General features: G+C 37.9%; 1 protein-coding gene across 1 annotated transcript; it reads right to left on the reverse strand.

The window, feature by feature from the left end:
* Nucleotides 1-1,766: 1,766 nt before the first annotated feature.
* LOC106084137 (casein kinase II subunit beta) lies at nt 1,767-27,920 on the reverse strand. The gene is made up of 7 exons (XM_013247633.2): nt 27,475-27,920; nt 27,134-27,209; nt 17,768-17,870; nt 17,510-17,701; nt 17,246-17,435; nt 12,388-12,469; nt 1,767-1,896 (listed from the first exon to the last, which is right to left on the reverse strand). The coding sequence occupies exons 2-7, from the start codon at nt 27,203-27,205 to the stop codon at nt 1,813-1,815; spliced, it is 723 nt and encodes a 240-aa protein (XP_013103087.1). The 5' UTR covers nt 27,206-27,209; nt 27,475-27,920; the 3' UTR covers nt 1,767-1,812.
* Nucleotides 27,921-27,942: the final 22 nt, after the last annotated feature.

The following is a 27,942-nucleotide window of genomic DNA, read 5'->3' on the forward strand; positions in this document are numbered from 1 at the left end:
AAAACACTGATATCGAATGAAAGTGATTAAAATGTTCAACTTTATACTATTTTTAATTTCTTGATTTTATCTTTTGGCAACGCAACTGCAGCTGAGTTACCATCCACAATCGACCCCTAAACGTTTTTGAATAAATTAAAGAAATAGTGTCTGCATTCATGAGGCTTCGTTAAGAATAAACTTATATTTAATTGAAAAAAAAAAAATAATAAACCAGTAAAACAAGCATTAACGAAAATGAAAAAATATGTGCCATCAAGATTTTTAAAATATTTTAATGATGTAAAACACGCTAGGTACCCATGGCGAAACAATTAATGGTGGTCTCATTTGTACAACAACCACAAATCATATGGTGCAATCCGCCATGCTGTCATCAAGCTGATCGAGGTTTTGCCAACACACACAAAGAAATTTGTGTGAGTGTGTGTATGCGTGTGCGTGGATGAGCAATCCGCCATGTTGTCATCAAGCTGATCGAGGTTTTGCCAACACACAGAAAGAAATTTGTGTGAGTGTGTGTATGCGTGTGCGTGGATGAGCAGAGAATATGCGGGAAAGAAGATAACAGCAAAGAGAATGCAAACAAAAATCTGTCAACTTAATACCGTCAAACCTGGTGGGCTGTTTGCAGTTGTTCGCGTGAGACCACATTTTTAAATCCGCCTTGCTAGGTACCTTTCATGTACCAAGCATGAAGCTCATGGCGAAACAATTAATGGTGGTCTCATTTGTACAACAACCACAAATCATATGGTGCAATCCGCTATGTTGTCATCAAGCTGATCGAGGTTTGGTCTTACGCGAACAGCTGTTAACAGCCGCCCAGGTTTGACGGTATTAAGATGACAGCTTTTTGTTTGCTTCTCTTTGTTATCTTCTTTCTCCCATATTCTCTGCTCATATTCGCATACGTATATACACACGCACACAAATTTCTTTGGTTGTGTTGGCAAAACGTCGATCGGCTTGAGGGCAAGATGACGGATTGCACCATATGATTTGTGGTTGTTGTACAAATGAGACCACCTTTAATTGTTTCGCCATGATCAAATAGGAGAAAACGTAAACAAAGAATGAATGTAAAAAGAGAATAAGTTGACATCCTCAATGCCAAGTACTGCCAAAAACGTAAAAAATTGTAAGTCGGCTGATACTTATTCAGTAAATCCTAGTAAATAACAAATAATATAAAGAAATAAATTTCCATTTTGAATAAATATCACAAATTCCTGGCATTGTGAAATATATGTGCATAAGCTTTTATACAAAATTCAAATAATTCCATGATTGGTATCTAAATTTCAAAACTGGCAAATCAAATGCCGTTAAAATTGTAATAAAAAATATATGTCATGAATTCTAATAGAATATATAATTTGCTGCAAATTTCAGACAATCGAATTCACCTCCCATTTTCACCCTTTATATTTAGCATTCATTCCAGGAATTGCAAAAAGTTAAGTCAAAAAATACCCTCTCTAGAGGTACATTTACACATAAGTTTCATTATGAACTCTACCTAAACATGGAATTATTTTAATTTTATAAAGTTAAAATAAGGTATCTTTTAATTATGTAAACAATTTGTGGAGTACATGAAGGAAACTTGTGCAATTGGTCTTAAAAAATGTTAAAACTTTTGTTTCAATTAAATTTTGTTTTTTATCTGATAAATGAAAACGCACACAAAAAGTTTATTTTGAGAAAAAAATGATAAATTTATCTAAAAAATTTTAAAATTAATTTGTTTCCAATTTCAACTACTGTTTGAAAATTCGGCACCAGTTTTTGTAAGTGTATGCTTTCGAATTATTCTTCCTTTTTCTCAACTTCCTCTTCTTCTTCTTCCGGACATGGTCGGCTAAGTATTTCCTGACATAGGGCAATATAGTCCTGTAAATATATTTGTATGTGGTGGGATGGATGATGGATGGATGGATATAGTGGAATTTGTGTGTGAGTGCAATAGGTGTCCATGATATAAAATGTATAAGACAAATGAATAAGGACATTATTTAAGGAATGTGAGCGATATAGAGTTTACAAATAGCGGATAAAGTGTGGTGTAAAGAAAATAGCAAAAAATAACATTATTATTAAATATTTTAAAAAATATTTTACAGTATTAGCTTTACTATCATGATCTTTCAGCAAGTCTGCAATCAAAGAATATAACAATTTATTTCAAGGCGGATTTAAAAAGGTGGTCTCACGCGAACAGCTGTTTGCAGCGTTCGACGGTATTAAGATGTTTTGCAGCGTTCGACGGTATTAAGATGTCAGATTTTTGTTTGAATTCTCTTTGTTGTTATATTCTATATCGTGTACGCATCCGCACACAAATTTGTTTGCATGTGTTGGCAAAACGACGATCACCTTGGTGACAAGATGGCGGAATGCACAATATGATTTGAGGTTGTTGTACAAATGAGACCACCTTTAATGGTTTCATCATGCATTTATTGTAAAAATGCAAATTTTGCCCATGAACATTCCACTAAGTAATAGGGGCAAACTTCCCACATATCGATCTGTGCAGTCCGATTCAAATTTAAGCAAACTGATAAGGAGCCTCCTTTTTATAGCCGAGTCCGAAAGGCATGCTGTAGTGCGACACCTCTTTGGAAAAAAGTTTTCACATGGCATAGTGCTTTACAAATGTTGCTAGCATTAGGAAGGGAAAACCACCGATGAAAATTTTTTTCTGATGGTCTTGCTAGGAAAATGTATCAACTATAGACAAACATGGCAAAACAATTAAAGGTGGTCTCATTTGTACAAAACCACAAATCATATGGTGAAATCCGCCATCTTTCCATCAAGCTGATCGATGGTTTGCCAACACACGCAAAGAAATTTGTGTGAGTGTGTATATACGTGTGCGTACATAAGCAGAGAATATGCGAGAAAGAAGATACCAAAAAAGAGAATGCAATCAAAAATCTGTCATCTTAACACCGTCAAACCTGGGCGACTGTTAAAAGCTGTTCGCGTGAGACCACCTTTTTAATTATATGACTCCAAGGCGGATTTAAAAAGGTGGTCTCACACGAACAGCTATTAACAGCAGGCCAGGTTTGTCGGTATTAAGATGACAGATTTTTGTTTGCAATCGCTTTGTCGTTATCTTTTTTCTCGCATATTATCCGCTCATGCACGCACACGTGTACACACACCCACATAAATTTGTTTGCGTGTGTTGGCAAAAAGACGAACAGCTTGATAGCAAGATGGCGGATTGCACCACATGATTTGTGGTTGTTGTACAAATTAGACCACCTTTAATTGTTTCGCCATGGTATCAACTTAGCTCAATAGGATTATTTACGTCTTTTAGACTCAACTAGAAATTATAATCATGATAGCAAAGCTTTTTCTTATAGAAAGTCTTAAAAGCTAGCATAAAGTACATATAACATACATACATACATTCTTACAAATTTTACACCAAAACACCAAAAAGACACAAACACAAGGACATCATGATTTCTAACTCATGATTAGGCTAAAGGTGCAACTGTACAATTAGCCGCAGCAGTGCTAAGAAAAAATCTGTAAATGTGCTGTTTTAATATCTAGCTTTTACCTACATAAATAATGGGAATATGCAATAAAACCAATCACGTTTAATTCACAATTCGTTTTTTCCACGTGCCTGTTCTCTAATTCAGAAAGAACATGGAAGAAATTTTCAGTGGTGATTTTACCCTCCTTATCCTGGCAACATTTGTGAGGTACTTTGTCCGCAAACAGGTGTGGAATCTGCTATAACAAGTAAGAGCGTGCAAGTTCGGCCGGGCCGAATCTTATCTACCCTCCACCATGGATTGCATTTGTTGAGTTCTTGGCGCGGTATCTCTTTTTAGGTGAACAATTCTTTAGGCAAACAATTGAATGCTGAACATTGTAGAAGTCATTGTGTTATATTTCAGTCCATTCGGATAAGAATTACGCCTTGTAGGGGCTCAAGAAGCAAAATCGGGAGATCGGTTTATATGGAAGCTGTATCAAGCTATAGATCGATTTAGACCATATTGGACACGTATGTTGAAGGTCATGGGAGAAGCCGTTGTACAAAATTTCAGCCAAATCGGACGAGAATTGTGACCTCTAGCGGCTCAATAAGTCAAGACCCAAGATCGGTTTATGTGGCAGCTATACCAGATTTTTTAGCACAGTTGTTGGAAGTGATACCAAAACACCACGTGCAAAGTTACAGCCAAATCGGATAAGAAGTGCGCCCTCTAGAGACCCAAGACGTCAGGACCTAAGATCGGTTAATATGGCAGCTATATCAAAACATGGACCGATTTGGCCCATTTACAATCCCAACCGACCTACACTAAAAAAAAGGTATTTGTGCAAAATTACAAGCGCCTAGCTTTACTCCTTCGAAAGTTAGCGTACTTTCGACAGACAGGGTATAAAAAGGAGGCCCTTATCATTAAACTTTCACTTGAATCGGTCAGCACTCATTGATATGCGAGAAGTTTGTTCTTGTTCCTGGACAATTTGGTCTCGAAATCGTATAAAAAATGTTTTCCCAGTTTTTTCTAAGCCTTTTACTTGAGATCACTTAATGAGATCACTCTTTCTATATGAAATCCTTATAAGTTTAGGCACGGTTTGTAAGCCATAAGGAAAAGAAAATCTTCAGTTTTACGAATTCTAAAATCGGAACACTAGGGGTTGTTAAATTTTGCATGGGTATAAAATATTGACGTTGGTGTTATTGGACAGACAGTATTGAATCGCATGGCATGTGATTAAATTTAATTCAATAAAAACTATAATTAAAACATTTGTACTAACTAAATTACTAAAATTCCCATGAACATTCCACTAAGTAACAGGAGATACTTCTCATATATCAATGAGTGCAGTCCGATTAAAGTTTAAACTCAATGATAACGGCCCTCATTTTTTATACTAGTCCGAACGGCTTGAAGCATAGCGACATCACTTGACAGACAATCTCCTAGTAGCCGGTTGTAAGTACCGGATTGGCACGATAGAGTATTTAATCGGCAAGGGCTGCCGCCTCAGCGTACAACAACAACTTCGCAGAGAAGTTTTAACATGGCAGGATACCTCACAAATGTTGCTATCTAGCATTAGTAAGGGGATAACCGCAGTTGAAAATATTTCTGATGTTCACGCTGGGATTTGAACCCAGGCGTTCGGCGTCATAGGCGAACATGCTAACCTCTACCCACGAGTTAGGCTGTCCGCCTACGATTCGATAGTTTTCGCTAAAAATAAATTCACACTATTCATACTTACGTGCAATATTTTTAAATCTACATTGGTCAAAATATTTATATAAGGTCTGTTCGCGTACTTTACCAGTAAAAATTTGCAGGAAGAAAAGAACAGCTTTAACAGCATCACACATAAGGGTTGGTATTCTTTTCCGTTGTTTCGCAAAATTTTTCAATTTTAAAATTTTTTTTCAATAGGTTACGTTAGATTAGGTTGAAAAAAGGGTGCAGATATTAATCCGCCCCATGCCTCTATGGACATACACATAAGCCAGTAATCGGCTTGTTGTGCGCTCTAAAAACTATAACCTCTAAAAAAATTTTTAAGTTAGGAATTCCGTACTACTTACAAAATCCTTAATTGTTTTCAATACCACTGACCTCCTTCTTGCTTCCTTTCAGTAATAGCCTCGTCTTCTCACGATCTGGATCCCCCCATAGGATTTTCGGCGTCCTACCGACCGTTTCGCTATCCACAATGTTGCATGCGCATTCGTCGCCCACTCCCTTAACTCGGAGTGCGTCGACCCGAAAGGCTTCGGGTTAACTAAGTTTATTGACGGCAGTCCTCTGGCCTTCACCACCAAATCGTCTGCTCTTTCATTTCCCCTTTCTCCGTTATGGCCCGGCACCCAAACGATGCGGATTTGCCATCCTCAGAGAAGGCGTTAATCTACTTCTTACAATGCAAGACTGTTCGTGACCTTACCGTCCTGGTTGTTATTGCCCTTATGGCAATTTTTGTCGGTGAAGATGTTCACACTCGACGTTCTCGCGTTAGCACCACACCGGATCTTCGCCTGTTTCCATAACAAAAAACGTTTTTTTATCTGCACTTATAGTTGTCTCTATTTTATAAACTTTTCTCAAACAAATAAAGAATACGAACCACTGAAACCAATAAAACAAACAATAATGATGCCAGTGTTGCCACTGTAGTAGTTTTTTGCCATTTTCCTCGCCTACTTTCAGCCAACGTTTCGCCGGCGTTTTTTTATACGAAGTTTTACAGCATTCCGCTGAAAAGCACAGAAAAAGTACAAAATAGAGAAAACAATGAGTGAAACAGATAGGGAAATGTGTTTTCATATGGAAACAAAAACACTTGACTGCTATCAAATTTGGCTCGCGAAACAATTAAAATTTCAGCGGCTATTCCGAAAGCAGGGTTGAATACCATTCCTAATATGTTTGAAAATTCTTCTAACCAAAGAAGAAACGCGTCCTATAGTTGTTGGTGTGTAGTGCGATCTCTGGCTTCCATTTTCCGTTTGCAAAGAAAATCTCCGACCAAAATCCGCGTTGCCACTATAAAAAAAATTTCCAACCAACATTTTTCAAAAATTCTACCAAATGCAATCCCAGTCGACCAAAATTCTTAACCTAACCAATCTTCTTCTAACATTTATTATTAATTAATAATATATAAGTAGTATAAAGGTTAGGTTGGGTTGAAAAGAGGGTGCAGATATTAATCCGACCAATGCCACTATGGACATACCACACCTGAAACTGAGTATTCTGTTCAGCTTTTCAGGCGGAATGCTGTCAAACTCCATATAAAAAACGTCGGCGAAACGCCGGAGAAAAATAGACGAAATAGTAGTACTCTCTTTATAATGAGGAAAATGGAAAAAAGAAATTTTAGTGGAAATTTTGACGCTTGACATCATTGTCACCATTATTTTTGTTTTATTGGTTTCAATGATTCGTTTTATCTTTTTGTTATATTATTTTTTTTTTTTTGTGCAAAAAATAATAAAACCACAAATGCAGAAAAAAGAAACTTCTTTTGGTATGAAAAAAAAAAACAAAACATAACTGTCAGTTTCCGCTCGCGGAACAATCAATTAAAGATTTCCGCGACTATACCGAAAGCAGAATAGAATACCAACCCTAAGCCAGTAATCGACTTGTTGTGCGCTCTAAAAACTATAAAGTAACCTCTAAAAAGAATGTAACATAAAACAAGTTAAAAGAAATTAAGTTCGATCGGCCCAAACTTTTGTTACCCACAACCTGATTAACAACATTTCGCCAAAATCGGGTAAATTTTGCACAATTTATTAACTCATAGTAGCTAAATCGAAGTAGGATCTGTTCTAGACCAAAGTCACAATTAGCTGTTCCAAATTACTGTGAAAACGGGTAATAAATGGGCCTTATATGTATTCAGGACCGGGAGATTGATATTTATGGCAGCTATATCCACATATTCAGCAACAACGGGTAAAAATAATAATTAGGCCAGTAATAGGAGAAAGACCTTCAACCAGGAGTTCGGTCTATGTGGGGGAAAACCCCAAAATGGCCGATCTAAACCATATTTGCGAGGACGCCAAAGAGCAAAACACAGCTTTTTCAAATTTCGCAGGAATTGGGCATTCGATTCAGTGAGTTTTTCTTAGTCTCCCGACATCCGCCCCAAATACGTTTCAGATCGAACTATATTTAGATATAATTGTTTAAGTGTCTTACCCAAATATGATCAAGATCGGACTGTATTTACATATAGCTGTCATATAGACCGATGTTGTTGTTCTAAAGGGTATGAAATCATAAAAGCTTTATTTATTACCTGATTTCGTTGAAATTAGAAATAGTCGTTTTAAGCCTAGATCGGTCCAGATTTGGTTATAGGTGCCATATAGAACGACCACTCAATATCCTTGCTGAATTTGGGTAAAAAAGTTATCCAATTTTGACCGGATTGTGACAAAAGGGGGTTTACACATATACAGGTATCCAAAGTTTGGCCCGGCAGAACCTAATGCCTTTTCACTTGTTCACTAATTGTTTCGATTTTCTCCCACGGTGTGACATATAACTTATTACTCAAATTTAAACAAAGCGACTGAAAAACGGTAATACATAAAAATTCAAAGATAATTAAAAAACCAGTAAGGAAAGGCAAAAGTCGGGCGGTGCCGACTATACCCTACCCACCGAGTCAACATACATTCTAGATTCAATACATGAAACCTATGTTAAATATGAACAGATTTTGATGAAGTTTTGCACATATATTGGAACTTCATACCAAATTTGGCAAAGATCGGACCAAAGTTGTAGCTTCTACAGCCTTAAAGTGTAAAATCGGTTAAAAGATATATATGAGAGCTATATCTAAATCTGACCCGATTTTGATGAGATTGGATTCATGCCAAATTTGGTAAAGATCAGACCAGAATTATGGCTTCTACGGCTTTAAAAGGGCACATCGGATGAAAGATTTATATGGGAGCTATATCTAAATTTGGACCGTTTTTTTTCCAAATTAATAGCGTTCGTCCTTGGACAAAAAAAGTGACTTGTGATAAATTTTATGAAAATCGGACAACAAGTGCGACCTGTACTTTGATTACAAGAATACATGGACAGACAGACGGACATAGCTAAATCGAATCAGGAAGTGATTCTCAGCCGATCGGTATGCTTATCGATGGGTCTAACTCTTCTCCTTCTTAGCGTTGCAAACAAATGCACAAACTTATTATACCCTGTACCACAGTGGTGGTGTAGTGTATAAAAAAAACATTTTTTCAGGTATATAAAATGCTAAGTGCTAAGTTCGGTCGGGCCGAATCTTATATACCCTCCACCATGGAACGCATTTGTCAAGTTCTATGCGTGATATTTCTTTTTAGGCAAACAAAGAATATTGAATAAGAACTGTATGCTATTGGAGCTATATTAAGTTATAGTCCGATTCGGACCATAAATGAATGCTGAACATTGTAGAAGTCATTGTGTAATATTTCAGTTCATTCGGATAAGAATTGCGCCTTGAAGGGGCTCAAGAAGCAAAATCGGGAGATAGGTTTATATGGGAGCTGTATCAATCTATTGATCGATCCATATTAGACACGTATGTTGAAGGTCATGAGAGAAACCGTTGTACAAAATTTCAGCTAAATCGGACAATAATTACGCCCTCTGGAGGCTCAAGATCCCAGATCGGTTTATATGGCCGTCATTCTGTTTGTAATTCCTCGAAGTATTCGTCTTAGACCCCATAAAGTATATATATTCTTGATCGTCATGACATTTAAAGTCGATCTATCCAAGTCCGTCCGTATGTCTGTCGAAAGCACGCTAAAATTTTGCACAAATACTTCATATTAGTGTAGGTCGGTTGGGATTATTGTTGTTGTTGTAGCAGTGTGTTGTACACTGAGGCGGCAGCCCTTGCCGATGGAGAACTGTATCGGGTCAATCCGGTACGTACAACCGGCTGCCAAGGGATTGGGTTGGGATTGTAAATGAGCTATATCGGTCCATGTTTTGATATATATATATAGATCCGATCTTGGATCTTGACTTCTTGAGGCCCTAAAGGGTGCAGTTCTTATCCGATTTAGCTGAAATTTTGCATGAGATATTTTGTTATGACTTCTAACAACTGTGTCGAATATGGTTCAAATCGATCCATGACCTGATATAGCTGCCATATAAACCGATCTGGGATCTTGACTTCTTGAGCCTCCAGAGGCCGTAATTATTATCCGATTTAGTCGAAATATGGTCCAAATCGGTCTATAGCCTGATACAGCTCCCATATAAACCGATCTCTCTATATTACTTCTTGAGCTCCTAAATGGCGCAATTCTTACTATTCAATTCAATTATGTTCCGAATAAAATTATAATTAATTTAATATAATTAATTAAATTATTTTCTTTTATCCTTTGTTTGCCTAAAAGGAGATATCGGGAAAAGAACTCGACAAATGCGATCTATGGTGGAGGGTATATAAGATTCGGCCCGGCCGAACTTAGCACGCTTTTACTTGTTATGTTTCTCAGTTACCATTATTTTCTGAGTATATAGACTGTAACATCAGCTGCAAAAAACAGTGCAAACCAAAGCTGCTAAGTGTAATGCCCATAGGCTTAAGCCGTTTATGAAGTCGAGTGCTAACTAAACCTTTCTTACATACAAGTTGTTGTTGTTGTTGTTGTTTTTTTCATTGTTGACTTTATGTGCTAGCGCTCCCTTTGCATTAGAAATTAAAATTCTAAAGAAGCAGATTTTTGTATTTTTTTTTTAATTTGTTTCAAATTATATATTTCGTAAATAAGCACATTACTCTATTCTTGTTTTCGTTTTATATAATTAAATTAATTAAACATTTATAAATCACTAAGTATGATTAATTTTATTTATAATTTGTTTCATTTCTTTCTTTTGTTTTACTCTTGTTTAATATTAATTTATATTCCTGTTTATTTATTATCTTTATCGTTCAAATTAAAAAGAATAAAAAAAAGAAACAATCCTTCATTGTTTATGTAAAAAAAAATCAAATCTAAAAAATGCACTATTTTTTTTTTTGTTAAATAGTAATAAAACAAACTTGATGAGTTATGAGAAACTAATAAAGACAAATAATAATGTACCCTAAAAACTGGTTTTCACATAGCAAGCAAATGCGCAGGTTGGCTATAGAGTCCAATTGATAATTAAAGAGAAATATTTTCGAAACAAATTCAATTGCTGGGATGATTGTGTGGAAACCAGAACTTAGGTAAGAATACATACGAGAGCTAAGAAAATGTTTTAAAATATAAAACAGTTTTCATTGACAGGAGGTTGGTTATACATTGGGATACTCTTCAATTGTTGTTTTTTCTTGTGCATCATTGATGGATGGTATGATTACATATGTATGTAAACTTTCAGTTTTTACTATACGCAAGCTTTAAATATTGTGCGTTTACTTTTTTCTTTTCTTCTGCAAATTACCAAATACAAGGATTAGACAGAGAAGACTGACTACTGCGCCGGTGTGTAGCTGATAAGAAATACGCTAGGCTATATATTGATACAACATTTTAAAACACAATACAATTAAGGGATTAGCAGATTGGTGTTCACATTGTGTTAATTTACAGTAAAAAGATAACAGGTGTGGTGTAAGTGGTGGTGGTGGTGGTGAGTTGGATGATGCTGCAGGAGGAGCTCCTTAAATTTGTGATGATGAAGATTTGGCAAATGTTGAATTCCTTGGCTTTCTTGTAGTAGTTGTATGATGAAGTTGTAGGATAGCAATTCTAAATGCGTGCGACACTCACACACACACACAGTGTTTTTGTTTTGCACATGCCCAAGCAAGTGAAATGGGCCCATATTCACATAGAAATTGTACAGAATAGGGGTTTAGCCGATTGGTTGGATGGTTGGTAAAATCAATGAAAGAAATACAAGCAAAAATAGAAAAATAGAAAAGAAAGCTATAGTGTCCCTGTGTGTGTATGTGTGTGGGTGGTAGTGGTGGTGGTGGTGGTAATGATTTTATTGAATTGATGTTCGTCTATTTCTTTTTTACAATTTCTTTCCTGTTTTAAATGAAAATTCGTTGCTTGTGTATGTAAATGTTTTTGTTTATTTAGATCGTCTAGGGTTCTTTCCTTTTCTGATTTCCATATGCTCTTTACTATGTAGTGGATGATGTTTATATGTAATTTCCTCACTAAGTATGTAGTACTCGTATATGGTAAAAGTCAGAGAGGGCATGATCGATCGTGTGTAGACAATTTATGGTTGGTTGGTTGTTTGTTTGTTTTTTGTATGCTAAATAATATTTTCATATATAAATCTCCTCATTTCGTAATTAAATATAACTAACAATGCTGTTGTTTGATTGATTGGTAAAAAAGATGATGTTGTTTGTTTTCTTTACTTCCTTGCCGTTCTATGATCTCTTTCTGAGGGGGAGGGGGGTATAGTGGGACAGTAGTATTCTTGAATACAAAAATCCTCTTAATTTGTTCTCAATTAGAATTCTTTCTCTATTTGTTCTTGCGGTTTTGTGTGCTTTTTATTAATTTTTCTTTTTTTATTTAAATTGATTGATTTTTTTTCATATTTTATATGTATATATATTTATAATTTTTTTTATGTTTAGTTTTGTAAATGCAGAGTTTAAAGTGTGGTGTGGTGAACATTTTAATAAAATAGAGGAAGATGTATTGTGTGACGTTTTTTGTTTGTTTGTTTGTTTGTTAAATAAACAAATAAAATTAAACATAAACATAAGTGGGAGGAAAGGAAAAAGGAAACGATATATATGAATTTAATAATTGTTTTGATACATTTAATATAAATTTCATTTTGAATTTACCGCTCGTAGTGGCATTTTAAAGTTGGCTGCTGCCTGCAGCTGTATTTGATAAGCTAAGCTGTGAATTTTGAAGCCATAAAGTCTAAAAATACATAAAAAGTTACACCAGGGAAAACATACATTGTTAAAGTAAATATATATATATATAACAAACAGTAAAAATATATCATTTAAATAAAGTTTAGGCGGCAACAAACTTTTGTATAACCATCACCTTGGATCTGTGCAAAAACGTATTTTGATTTATTTGATGACGATATCCGAAACCTGAACCTATATCAAACATAGATATTAAATTAAGCTTAAATTTCAAATAGGAAGGATAGTAGATCGAAAAGATAGTAGAACCAGCAAGGAAAGGCTAAATTCGGGGGTGTCGACTTTATTATACCCTACACCTACTCAAAGTGGGAGCTATATCTAATTCTGAACCAATTTTGATGAACCTCGGCGGATGTTTTCATATTGGTTATTAAAACCCCTGTATCAAAATTCAAACAAAGCAAATATGTTCAAAATATTATAACTACAGTTCATAAGTGACAACAAACTACCTAAAATCTGACTAACATATATATGGGAGCTACATCTAAATCTAAATAGATTTTGACCAAACATCTTAGATATTGTGGTAATCAGCGGGGAAAGCGTTGTGCACAATTTTGGCAAGATTGATCAATTAGTGCGATGGCAGGGGCAGCTGTATCTCAATCAATATTGAAAGTCAAAAGAAAATCTTTACAGCCAAATTTTAAGAGAATCGGTTAACAAATGATCACTTTATTGCAATATTCCTCAAAATCGGACGAACATACATGGGGGCTATATTTAAATCAGATCCGATTTTGACCAAACTTTATAGATATTGTGGTAGTCGTGGAGGAAAGCGTTGTACAAAGCTTTGGCTAGTTTGGTCAATAAATGCACTTGCTGTGAGCTATATCTAATGAGAGATATGAGAGCTATATCTAAATCTGAACCGATTTCCATGAAATTCACCAGCGAGAGTCATAGGAAAATCCTTCCTACCAAATTTCAAGAGAATCGGTAAACTAATGACCATTTTATTGCATTATTACTGACAATCGAACGAACATATATATGGGAGCTATATCCAAATCTGAACCGATTTTTTCCAAATTCAATAGGCTTCGCCTCTAGGCCGAAAAATGTGCCCGTACCAAATTTGAAGACAATCGGATGAAAGTTGCGATCTGTAGTTTGTACACAAATTAACATGCATAAACAGACAGACGGACATAGCTAAATCGAATCAGAAAGTAATTCTGAGTCGATCGATATGCTTATCAATGGGTCTATCTCCCTTCCTTTTGGGTGAGAACAAATGCATGTACATATATACAAATGTTATAAAGCCCTGTACCACAGTAGTGGTGTAGGACGTCTAGTACAAATAACTACTTTTACTAGACGTAGAAAGGACTTCTTCTGACTACAACCAACATTTCTTTCAAACAATCTTACTTTCTTATTACTTAGTTGGCTGTTATAAACCGTTTGATATTGTGTGCGCAATTTTTACCTGCTCACGGATCCAAAACAGCTTTCAAAAATGTTTCCAAATAATAAAGCGCATTTACTTTGACGCCAGGTTCGATGAAAACGATTGGAAAGTGGCCATCAGCTGCCCTTACCATCACTTAAAATGGAAAATTGATTGGATTTGGCGTTCGTAGGCTCAAATTCTCGTACATGCGTCCGATTAACCCATTAGCTCCTTAGCAAAAGCTATTTTAACAAATATTTTTTTATATAAAAGCTAACTTTACTTTAATTGGCTATGACAGAACATTTGTTCCACTAGCCGAACGTACAATAAAGTTCCAAGCGCCTCAATCTTCTGCGCTCAGTTTTTAATCTCTGACACCAAGTTTCGAGGTGTCTCCCACCACTTGATCTTTCCAACGGGCTTTTGGTTGTTGTTGTTGTAACCACATTTTCATGTGAAGGTGGCGATCCTCAGCAAGCTCCTGTGGGCGAACAAGCTCGATAGCCGCGGGAAAAGAGTGGCCATTTGTTATTTAAAGGCGCCAATTACTTGCCTTGTCATATCAAGCATCATAGGCACTCAGTATTTGTGCAAGAGCCAGTGCCACCCGATCTCTCACTGAGGCTCTCCACTCAATACCGCTGATTGCCCGCGACTGTAAATACAGTTACTTCGTATGGAGCTTTTTACTATTCACAACTTGTGGACTCGTCCGGTAGCTCGCAGCTAAGCTTCTTGTGATAGCAATAAAAACTACACAGATCGGAACTCAATGTTCCAGCCTGTGTGGTGCTCAAACCTATCCCGTGCCGGGATCGGGCTTTTCATCGTCCCGGTTTGCGTATACAACCGTGTTTGCCTTCAAAAGACTTCTTGGCTGGAGCTTCTTTATCCATTCTGACAACATGACCTAGCCAACGCAGCCGTTGTATTTTGATACATGTAACTAACTATGTGGTCCATATATTATCAAATTAACACATACTGGTCCATATATTTTACGAAGAATCTTGCTCTCAAATGTTCCAAGCACTGCCTCATCTGCTTTCTACGTACGTACAACCGGCTGCCATGGGATTATTATCCGCTTTATCTCAAAACTAGTGTTATTCGTTTCGGTTACGGCGATGCCGAAGTAGATAATGTGGCTGACTATCTCAAAGTTGTGGTTCCAAACTTTCTCCATTTTCTATATCTGTTCGGTTGTACAAGGCGTTTTGGGAGTTGAAACCATCCATTTCGTCTTATCTCCTTTTACTGCCAGACTCATTTTCACTGACACCCTTTGGATTCTTTCAAAGACTGCCTTACCACTTCTGGTTATCGACCTATGATGTTGATGTCGTCGGTATATGCCAGTAGCATGTGTTCTCTTGTGATTAGTGTGCCATATATATTCACATCTGCACCTCGTATAACCTTCTCCAGCAGGTGCTATCACTTGCCGCACTGATTTAACATAAGTGAGCTCGTAGTCCTATGTATCCCGTTATGATACCAATAGCTATACTGACTTCCTTCTTACTTCGTTTCGGTAAAAGCTTCGTCTTCTCACGATCTGGATCCCTCCATAGGTTTTTCGCCGTCCTACCGACTTTGATCCATCCGTGTAACATGATCTTCCAGATGGCAATACTAGGGTTCTGTCAACTCAAGACTGCGCCGATGGCAGCAGTACCTCGCACTCGACTTCAAGGTTCATCACAGGTATCCGATTGGAAGCCTCTTCCATTCCTTCCAGGTTTGTTATCGTCGCCTCGATTATACCGCGATGGTATGAGATACTCCCATCCTCAATCCATTCTCCCATCGCCTTAAGTCTCATAGCCGCAGTGGTAGACTCACACTTAATCTGTATGTCTATGGGTCGGATATCTAGAATAGTCTCCAGTGCCATAGTGGGTGTGGTCCTCATCGATCCGCCTATGCCAAGACAACATGTTCTCTGAACCTGTGTATGGTTCTTATGTTGCACTTTTTCTCCATAGCAGTCCACGAAACTACTGAGGCGTAAATAAGTATTGGTCTAATCACGCTTCTGTAGTATCCTCGGATTCAGGCCCCATTTCGAGCCTTCGGCCGGTCCACATGGTGCCCAACAACTGTGAACCAAAGATTTAAAAACGGTTTTTTTTTGCTAGTCATGATAATTTATTTTCTTGTCAGAGAGCCCCATGTTCGGACCAACACCATCGCGTTTGGCAACACAAACAGTATCGCTGTAATGATTTAGGTGCAACACACAAACATTTTGTGCACTCTGAGGTCTTTGGGTTTGCCAACAATAACCTCTTGTGTTTTAGTTTCTGCCAAATAAAACTCCATCACCCTGTAACGCTTAAATTCCATCAGAAATAAGTTTATTTTTATAAAATAAACTCAGAAGCAAATGCATTGGTAGCTTATGACCATAAATTGAGATGATTAGTGTGAACTTGGTAACACTTCGTGTCAGTTACGCTGTAAATTACACAACTTCTGCAGTCTAACACCAATTTCTGACATCTGGTTTCGAGAGAAACCATTGTACAAAATTTTAGTCCAATCGAACAGATATATTCGCTTATTTTTGTTCAATTTCGCAAACAAATTAACTGCCGATAGTATCGATAGGAAAGATATAAATCGATATTCATACAAAAAATAAAATATCGATAGTGCTGTCGATATTTTGCCAGCTCTACGATGTTCTGCATCAAAGTAAATTTGTTCATGATTTTTAAGAAGAATGTTTCTCTCAATCTCTCTAAGCATTATCTCGTCTGCTTTCGCAAGTACCCTTGCTTCGAATCCATACAATAACACAGTATGAGTATCTTGTACTAGGTATCTTCTTAATCCAAAATAACATTTATTATCCATCATTATTGTTTGTCGTATTTCAAAAACGAAGCGCAACAGCTTCGTTTATGGAGCGGCAGCGGAAGACCAAATAGCCGACTTTCTCAATGTTATAGTTTCCAACTTTCTCTGGTTGCCCGGATTTAATGGGCGTTCCGAGCTTTGGTAGCAATTACTTTTTTTTCCATCTAAAAAGTAATATCGGGAGATATGTCTAAGTGAAGGCTATAAGCAAAACTGAACCTAAATGTCCAATTCTTTATAACAAATTTATCGCAAACGAATTTATATATCATATAGTCCGATATAGCAATATTTCGCAAAAAAAAACACGGCTATATAATATTTATATCAAGTTCAAGAAATAATAAACATTCAAAAAAAACGGTGATGAGGACTCCAACTCGTGTAAATTTGCCCATAGCTACCTTAAAGGGCCAGAGTTGAAAATTTCGATACCAAGATGATGGTTTTACAAAAATATCATATACAATCACAACATCTTACCTTGGAACAAATTGATTAGTAGGCCTTTTAGGACGATATTCTGGATGCACCATAAATAACATGTGTGGAAAACCAGTACCAAAATAAGCACCATCCGTATGATGGTGACGCGATGATTTTGGCGTGTAAACATCAATACATTTAGGGCAATATACTTTGACCATTGCCTCGCCGGGAATATCCGATAAACCTTATATTGCAAAACAAAACAAAATAAAAATCAATAGTTTTCATTTCTTATTGCATCTGCATAGCAATGCTCACCCAATGGCAACATTGGTTGACTCTCGCAATAAACACGTGGACAATGACCAAAATCACCTGTTTGATATTTTTCAATCATTTGTGCTATGCCACGATTTGTTAAGATATAACGTGCATGTATCAAGCCATATAACATTTCCGCGGCCTGTTCGGTCATATCCGATTGTAAAGGATTATCTTCAAGCTCATCCTCTGTAATACATTAATAACATTAAAAAATAACACTGTAACTTTTGATAACACTTCTTCACAATATACCTGGCTCCAGATCAAGAATCATATCAAGAGCTTGTCTATAATTTGGTACTTGTTCATTTAAGCCAGTTAAATTGAATTTGTCTTGTATGTAATCTTCATCGACCTGCAAGGAAATAAAATTAGAAAAGATAAGTATTTAGAAACCAGAAAATGTTATCCCAAAAAGAGTAGATTAAAAATTTTATATATTTTTTCTTTCATAGATAATTTGTATCAAATCATAAATAAGAAATTGAGTCGCACTTGGGGTATTTGATCGGCTGGTATAAAGCGAGCGTAAGCCGCTTTATGCCAAAATTTCCTCTCGGCAACTAGCACATTTGAGGGGGGGTGTCAGTTCACTTAAGCGGCGATTGGTGTACTGTCTAAGTTGATCCAATCGGGCACTTGGGCTATATTTCGGAATTTCCCTCGCCAACTAACAGATTTGAAGGGTTGTATGGGGGCAGGGGGGTGTAATAAATAAATAAATAACCGTCCGGCGCTTAGAGGTTATGACCAGTGTTAACCGTTTTTGCTAGGTTCCTACCGAATCTGGTAGGTTTTTTTTCTTTTAGTAGATTGGTAGGCTGACCTCAATTTTTGGTAGATTTTTCCAACTATAAATACCAAATTATTTACTAAAAAAATCGCCGGTGATAACTCAAAATTATTCATTTCTGTGTTGTTGTTGTTGTAACCACATTCTCATGAGGAGGTGACGATCCTCATCAAGCTCGGTAGGTGAGCAAACTCGTTCCGGCCCAAAGGACCGATCGCCGCGGGAACAGGGTGGCCATTGGTTACTTAAAGACGCCAATAACTCGCCTTGTCATATCGAGCATCATAGGCACTCAGTATATGTGCTAGAGCCGGTGCCACCCGACCTCTCACTAAGACTCTCCGCTCGATACCGCTGATTGTCCGCTACTCCGTATGGAGCATTCCACTATCCGCAACCTGTGGACGCACTCGATAACTCGCAGCTAAGCTTCTCGTGACAGTAAAGAACACCACGCAGATCGGACCTCAAAGTTCCAGCTTGTGTGGTTCACAAAGCTATCCCGTGCCGGGGTCATTTCTGTGTAATTGTTAAGAGTGCAGATTAAAACCATGGATGACGAGGAACCAAATACTGTTGCAAGGGTCCCACTGCTTCAAACTTCAGGAAAAATGGCGTTATCTCTGATATTGACTGTTACTGGTACGAGTGTTACGGGATCTCTTCCAAATTTCGTAAATTCTAGGTAACAAATGCGGCTTTTATGAGTTCAATGCCTTCCATTGGAAAACTGGCAGCTGCATACAAATACAGTCAGATCCGTATCTAGACGTTGAGGGGTCCATGCAACTCATTGGCACCGCTAAAATGGTAGCAAAAGCTCATTTCTGGGACCAAACCCTCAAACCGCTGTATTCAAACTAAGCAAGGCCAAAACACTTTTTTAATGAACCGAAGATTTCTTATCGGGAGATTGGTATAAATGGTGTGGTGCTATATAAAGACATAGGCCATTTTTGAACTTTGAAGAGAGATTTCAAGAAACAGACGCACGGACATGTTAAGGTCGTCTACGAATATAAGACACGGTAGCAAATGCGGTAAATGGCTACCGGGTGAATGTAGTCAATGAAGAAAGACCGCCCCCCATTGCACCTGAAGAAACCGACCTCCCCCGACAAAACAGAGTAGTTCTGGCTGAATTACGTTCCGGCAGATGCAGCCGCCTCAAGATGTATGTCCCGATTGTAACCAGAGACCGCACGATACACGTCACCTGTTTAACTGCCCGGCCACACCCACTAGACTGAGACCCAGATCCCTGTGGACGCACCCCATCTTAGTCGCAAAGTTCCTGGGTCTTGACACTCAACAGAATCAAGCAGACGAAAGATAGAACACAATAAACTGGTACAACAACGAATATAACAACGATCTAGTATGCATACTTTCTAGGGTTGCAAATGTATAAATTGATGTATTGCAAATGGAAGGGCAAAACAGCCAAATCTTCCATGGTGGGTATTAGAACATATATAGCATTTTTGGTTTGTAGAACTTTTGGTAGGGTTTGGTAGGATTTTTCTTAAATTTTGGTAGGAAATAATTTTCTCGAGTTGCAACACTGGTTATGACGTCGGGTAATCGGTCGATGGTAAGTATTATGGGAAGGTGGTCTGGCGATAAGGTCACGAACAGTCTTGCAGTATAAGAAGAAGGTCAACGTCTTCTCTAAGAATTACACAATCCGCATCGTTTGAGTGCCGGGCCATAGCGGAGTAAGGGGGGAATATAAAAGCAGACGATTTGGCAGTGAAGGCCTTTCGGGTCGACGCAGTCCGATTTAAGGGTGAGGGCAACAAACGCGCATGTAACTCTGTGCAACAGCGAAACGGTCGGTAGGACGGCGAAAAACCCTATGGGGCGATCCGGATCGTGAGAAGTCGAGGCTAATACTAAAAAGGAAGTAAGAAGGAGGTCAGTATAGCTATTGGTATCATAACGGGACACAAAGGACTACTAGCTCACTTATGTAAAATCGGTGCGGCAAGTGATAGTATGTGTAGGGTATGCGGGGAAGATGATGAGACGTTCGAGCATTTCCACCGGCACTTATGTGGAGACACAATTCCAGACATAAACCAACTTAGGGGAGAGGTATTGAAAACAATTAAGGATTTTGTAAGTAGCACGGAATTCCTAAGTTAAAATTTTCTTTTTAGAGGTTACTTTATAGTTTTTAGAGCGCACAACAAGGCGATTACTGGCTTAGGTGTATGTCCATAGTGGCATGGGCCGGATTAATATATGCACCTTCTTTTAAACCTAACCTAACCTAATGCTATAGACTATGGCACCATGGCTAGCATGTCCGGCTTTGATGTCGTACGCCTGGGGAAAAACTTTTCCTTTCATTGATCAAACAATAAGATGTTTGCCCCCTGTGCCGTAATGGAATGTTTGTGGTCACATTTGCATTTTACTGTAGGCTATAAAAACAGTTAAATTGTTAAATTGATTAATCCATATTTGAATACTGACAACCCTAGTTCGGTGTAAGAAGATAAAGAACAAATTGTTCAAACTTGCTTAAGAGAAATCATATTATTCGACCTTTTTGGAAAACCAAAACTATAGCATGCCAACCATCAACCAATGCATACAAATAGATATGTAAGTATTTATGCACATACTGTAAATATACTAATGATATGATAAAGAGATAATTTTTGTTTATTATCCAACTTCGGTATTCTTATTTACTATTCATTTTCCCCCACTCGATTGGCTGTATGGAATACATTGCAAGTTTTATGAAACATTTACACGCACTCACTTCTTAACACTGAATGTCGACGGTATGTGAGTTGCATGTTAATAAGCAACAGTAAAATCAATAACAGTCATTGGTTCTTAGTCTAATATACCGTAATTGTTTTTGTATTTCCCTTTTTACATATTTAAGGGAATATGAATAAAGTTGGTAGAGCGATTTGCTCAATTTAATAATAATACCATGAAAAGTTTGGGGGTTTGTAGCGTTAATGCAACGTTCTTTTGTTTATTTTATAACTTTATATTTTTTATCGACAAAAATAAACAATTTCTTAAAAAGGAAAATTTTAATAATACAAACAGGTAAACCTCGGTTAGGTGTATGTCCATAGTGGGCGGATAAATATCTACATACTCTTTTTATACCCATCACCGAAGGATGGGGGTATATTCATTTTGTCATTCCGTTTGCAACACATCGAAATATCCATATCCGACCCTATAAAATACATATTTTCTTGATCAGCGGAAAAGCTAAGACGATCTAGCCCTATCCGCCCGTCTGTCTGTTGAAATCACGCTACAGTCTTTAAATATAGAGATATTGAGCTGAAACTTTTCACAGATTCTCTTTTTGTCCATAAGCAGGTTAAGTTCGAAGATGGACTATATCTTAATATAGCCCCCATATATACCGATACGCCGATTTAGGGTCTTAGACCCACATTTATTATCCGATTTTGCTGAAATTTGGGACATTGAGTTGTGTAAGGCCCTTCGGCATACTTCTTCAATTTGGCCCAGATCGGTCCAGTTTTAGATATATAGCTGCCATATAGACCGATGCCTCGATTTAAGGTCTTGGGCCTATAAAAGACAAATTTATTATCCGATTTTGCTGAAATTTGGGACAGTGAGTTATGTTAGGCCCTTCGACATCCTTCTTCAATATGGCCCAGATCGGTCCAGATATTGCTATAGCCGCCATATACACCTATCTCTAGATCTTGTGCCCATAAAAGGCGTATTTATTGTACGATTTTGCCAAAATTTGGGAAAGAGAGTTGCGTTAGACACTTCGACATCCTTCTTCAATTTGGCCCAGATTGGCCCTGACTTGAATAGAGCTGCCATATAGGCCTTTATCTCGATTTAAAGTCTTGGTCCCCTAAAAAGGCGCATTTATAATCCAATTTCACTGAAATTTGACACAACGACCTATGTTAGGCTTTTCGACATCCGTGTCGTATATTGTTCAGATCGGTTTATTCTTAGATATAGCTACTAAAATGTCCAATATTTTGTTATACGCAATTGAACAATAATTTGTACCTATTAGTATTTGGTCCAAATCGGAACATATTTTGATATAGATGCTATGGGGCATAAGGTATGCATTTTTAACCGAATTTTGACGAAAGGTTATTTACATATAAACCCGAGGTGGTGGGTATCCAAAGTTCGGCCCGGCCGAACTTAAAGCCTTTTTACTTTTTCAACAAAACCTTGTGTAATCTGTAAAAAGTTTAATTGTATGAAAAACTTTTAATGGAGAAATATGACCCTTTTTGGTGGTGGTGTGTTTTTTTATAAGATTCCTCAGAACAAGACTGGACACAGGGAGAGACAATCTGTAGGAGTTGAGGGGCCTGTATCTGCAGGATCGTAATTGAACCAGAACTACTTTGGTTTGCCGGGGGAGGCCAGTTTCTTCAGGTGTAATGGCAGGCAGTCGTTCTCCAAGTACCATATCCAACCGGTAGCTATTTACCGCATTTGCTACCATGTCTGCATGAATGTTGTCTAGTTCTGCTTGAAGTGCCGCTTGTTCTAGAGCTTTGTAGCGCAGAACCTCAAAATCTAGATCATGTAGATCCACCTATACCAATCAGAGAGCTGCAACGAATGTGAATCTGCACTAACTCCAAACACACAACCATATCGTAATTCTTATCTACCGTAGAGGTCTATAGTGGCTGACGGGAGACAACGCTCAGTGCTGATGGGACTGACGCTCAGTGAGTCAGTCCTTGAGAAGCCTGTATCTGCAGGATCGTAATTGAGCCAGAACTACTCTAGTTTGCCGGTGAAAGTCAGTTTCGGTCGGTCGTTCTCCTCCGTTCGGAGGCGGTCATTCTCAAAGTACTACATTCTCCCGGTACATATTTAACGCATTTGCTAAAGTTTCTGCCTGAATGTTGTCCAGATCCGCTTGAAAAGCCGCTTGATCCATAGGTTCTCTCTTGTAGCGCTGAACCTTACGCTCTAGATCATGTCGATCCACCTTGTGTGGGCTTGATCATCTGTTTTGAAAAATCAGTAAAATAAATCATGTGCAGAAGTGAAACCAGTCTATTAAACTCGTTGTGATTCAAAAACGAATTGATTGAAGCAATTGGTTCTAATCGAAAAACTCGCAGGCATTTTGGTTAGAAGCCTGCGAAGGATTCTACTGAACGGGACGCTCAAAGCTTTATATGATTTTTAAAGCTCGTGCTTGATATGATTTCTCTGTTTATTGTATTTGATTTGATTTGTTCAAAGTGCAATTGAGCAAGTCTGATTGGAATCAAACTACATAAATTGTCCTTCGCTTTAATAAATTAGCACAGATTTAGAAAACAGAAAACCTTATATTTCATTTGGTTTAATGGCTTAATTCTAACATTAGACATTTATTTTTATTAAACTAACTAACTTTTCGATATTTGGGACACCGAGTTCATTAAAAATACATATAAGCTTCTTTAGAATCTTTGCGCTGGTGGACCTCTCGAAATCCATTGATATCATGCCTAACACCAAATCAATTATCTTATGGTCTTTTTGATAATAGAATGTCAAGCCAAAAAAATTTCGCTTAACATAATTGTCTATCCACATGTCGATGACAAACTACTCCAAGCAAAACTCTTACCTTTGTATTGGACAAACGGAATGTAGTTTCCACTTTCAACATTTCAAACAAAGAAAACAGAAAAATTAACAAGATTTTGTTGTTATTTTAAGTGCACGTGCACCGATTAATGGATGAATGTGCATAGAACATTTAATTGTCCAAAACAAACTCGAATGGAAACAAAATGTTCATTCAATTCAAGATAGCTTGTTTGATAATCCCTCGTTACTGAATGAAACGAGCGAGTACGAACATTCATGTTTGACTACTAGTGAAGTGATTCGAACTGAATGTTCAGTTCGAGCAAATACGGAAGTTATCACTATCCGTCCATCCACCCAAACAAAAGCATCAACAAAAATCTAGTCGATAAACAAGAGTGCTTGAAAATTTTGCTACCCGCTGCGATTATCTGGTACCTATCCACAAAATGATGATTTGGATGGTCTCTGCGATAGCAACCCATGCTTAGACAGCATGTAGTTATGTCTTCTCATGGACAGGAACTTTGTCTCCTGATGGAGGTTGTCCACAGAACTAACGAGTTAACCAGTCGTTGTTCCAAGGGCGGCATTCTAAAGGATCTGAATATTATTCCATGGTTTTATTGTCAGCACCCCAAGCGCTGCCGGCAAGTGACGTGAGAACCTTGTTTCTGCTTTTAACTTTATTGAAAATTGCTGTGGCATGTGGGGAGAATGTTCAAGAGCTGTCAAATGTGACGTCAAATATTTCGGGACATTTGTAGTTCGGAATCAATTCTCCATCGACCATAACATTCAGCTCAGTATTCACATCACGCGTATATGTAGTGAACAATGATCAGCTTTGTCTCCTGGATCGCTGCCACCAATAGGTTTTTTCGACTTATAAAATTCACTATCTCGTCGATCTTGTCCCGCAGACCATTGCAATTCAATTGCAAGAAAGATAAACTTCCTGGCACTGGCCCGGCAATATTGGAGCAAGGGTGCTGCTGTTGCGTATATTGCCGCACGGGACAGGTCGGAGGTGTCATATAGTCCGACGACGAGAACGCAGAAGGCCACGGCGACACTTGTAAACCACCGCAGTCTAAGTTCACACAGCCCGTAGAGATGTAAGGCCAAAGCAAGATCGGAAATGTACCCACTCCATGCAGCCGTTACACCTCACCGACCGATGAGGGAGGTGTTTCTGGTAAACAGAACATGACTAGGTTCCGGGTTTTTTTCAATTCCTGCACGGGACAGAAGCGTGCGAAGGCATTCCGAGATGTGCATCTCCCATGACGAAAAAAGGACGAACACGTACACTGAGGCGGCAGCCCTTACCGATGAGCACTCTATAGGGTCAATCCGGTGCGTACAACCGGATGCCATGGGATTGACCTTTCGTTTTAGTCGTGTGCGTTGGCTTCCATGAGATTGATGTTGTTGTTGTTGTAGCAGTATGTTGTACACTGAGGCGGCAGCCCTTGCCGATTAATGAATCCAACGGGTTAATCAGGTACGTACAACCGGCTGCCAAGGGACTGTTGTTGTTGTAGCAGTGTTTCCGTTCCACAAGCTGCGTAAAATGCAGACAGAGATAAACCCCAGAATGTTCACTACAGCAGAAAAATAGAAAACCAACGCAAAAAATTTAGTGAACCCAGCGAAATGGGAAGAAACACACCGAAAATTTTATCCACCCATCCAAACTAGGCCTCTACAGTGCCAAAATATGATAAGTGTGAAGTGGAGATAATCCAGACGCGAAAAAATAGTGTTCGCCCAAGGATGAGATGTCCCAGGTACTCGAATATGCGGGACTGTGACACAAAATGTGATCGAATGTCCCTAACATCTCCTGGTCATACCACACCCCGTAGAAATCTTTCTCACCCTGTGTCGATTGACACACATGAACCTGACGTGTCAATATCGGGACCAGTTTAGACTCCCATTATAATTCCAAAGTAACGCTTTGTCATCCTGTCACGGGATAGCTCTGAGCTCCACACAGGCTAGAACATTGAGGTCCAATTTGTGTGGTGTTCATGGCAGTCACGAAAAGCTTAGTTGCTGGTTGCGTATTATGGAATGCTCCATACGGAGAATGCAGTCGCGGCCAATTAGCCGGGCGGCACCGGCTCTTTCACAAATTCTGAGTGCCTATGATGCTCGATATGACAAAGCGCCTTCAAATAACCAATGACCACCATATTCCGGCGGCGATCGGTCCTTTGGACTCTGACGAGCTTGCTCACCTACAGGAGCTTGACGAGGATCGCCACCTCCACATAACAACGTGGCTTTTCTCATCCCCAGGATCATCGAGGTCCTTTTATGCGAAATTTTCACTCACTTGCCCTCACGTGGCCCTGAAGCCAGCACCTTCAGCGCCGCCTAACTATCCATGCATATCGTAGCAAAAACATATTAGAGTTATATGTATTTCTATATTATTGTGGACATTTCAGGCATGTAAATTTTGTCTATTTATGATATTGCGCAGCACACAAAACGTGACTTTTGGAACGAGTTCCCTTTAAATTGCCCTAAAATTTGTATTAATTGTGCTCCTTAAGATGATCGCTAAACTGTTTGTATATCCCACCTCTTCATACTAAGTCATCATTGCTGCAGTATTGCTATGAAAATTCTTAACATTGACATCAAATAAGGATTTGCTTATACAATGAAGACGCCTAGATAATTTATAAAATGTTAATTAACGAAATGTAAACCACTTAATTGCTTAAAGCATTTTCTGTAAACGAGAATGTAACTTAAACCCTATAAAGATCAATGCAGAAGGTCAATAACCCCACTAATTAACAGCAAATGGGGTGTGACATGGTGATTCCTTCGACTGCAAAATATCTTTGCAATATACATAAACTACTCTTAGTGGTATCTTCTTTCATGAATTCAGGTAGTTTCGATTATATTAGTCACTGTGAAAATGCGCGCATAAATCACGTATACCACTTCCAGAGCGATGGCAGTATGTGGGTGGCGGGAAGATGGAAATGTCTGTCTCCGATTCCAATATAAACAATGTAAACTATGCAATAATTCAGATGATTAGATAACAAATGGCTACACAACTATAACATAACATATTTACTTTCAATGATGATGTTGATCATCATCACCTTCGCCGCCCAAATATCCAAATTGCGGAAATATTAAAATCAAAACACAAACAGTAGCACACCTTACTTCGATTCCACATATAAACTTACCTCACAAAAAAACTCATTACCCCTTAGACCGCAAAACCAAGTAACCCAAGATACTTCTTCAGAGCTGCTCATTTTTCTGCAAGAAAACCGGAAAAAGAAATTTAGTGAAACAAGACATTTGGATAAAAAAAAGCACACACACGGAATTATAAGCAAATATACCAAATATTTTGGCCCACTGCTGTCTGTTGTTGTTGTTTAGTCAGCAGTCAGCCAGCGCACTTAGCCTAACAATTAATTAAAGAGCAAAATTATAATTTAAGAAAATCGAAAATTAAAAAAAAAATTCGATAAAATCCTAAAAGAGACACACATCCACAACAACTCGCTCGTTCACTCACATTGGGGAAAATATTTTTACACAATTTCCTTTTATTTCCAAACCAAAAGCAAAAAAATATAACAAAATAAATGATTTTAATTTGTTTGCACAACTTTCACACACGATATCGCGATATTTCTTCTATTATTGGTAAAATTTTTGCGAGAAATTATCATGCACCTTCATTACTTTTTTTTGTAGTAAAAGGGAAATTTTCTTATATGCTTTCTGCCTTCTACTGTATTATACCGCCGCAAAAAACTTAGCCTGGCTAAACAAGTAATGAAGGCGGTAGCGTTAAGTTGCGTACGGCGGCATTAACTAATTGACTGTTTCGTTTTGGTTCTAATATAATACAAACAAACGTGGCGGAAAAAGTTTTTACTCTTTCTTATTTAACATTTTTTTTGCTCAAGTATCGTTAAATTTTATACACGCTTGAGTTGCATTCGCGTAAAGACCGTCGATTTACCGACAGCCAAGCAAC

This window comes from Stomoxys calcitrans, chromosome 4, assembly GCF_963082655.1.
Source record: "Stomoxys calcitrans chromosome 4, idStoCalc2.1, whole genome shotgun sequence".
Classification (NCBI taxonomy): domain Eukaryota; kingdom Metazoa; phylum Arthropoda; class Insecta; order Diptera; family Muscidae; genus Stomoxys; species Stomoxys calcitrans.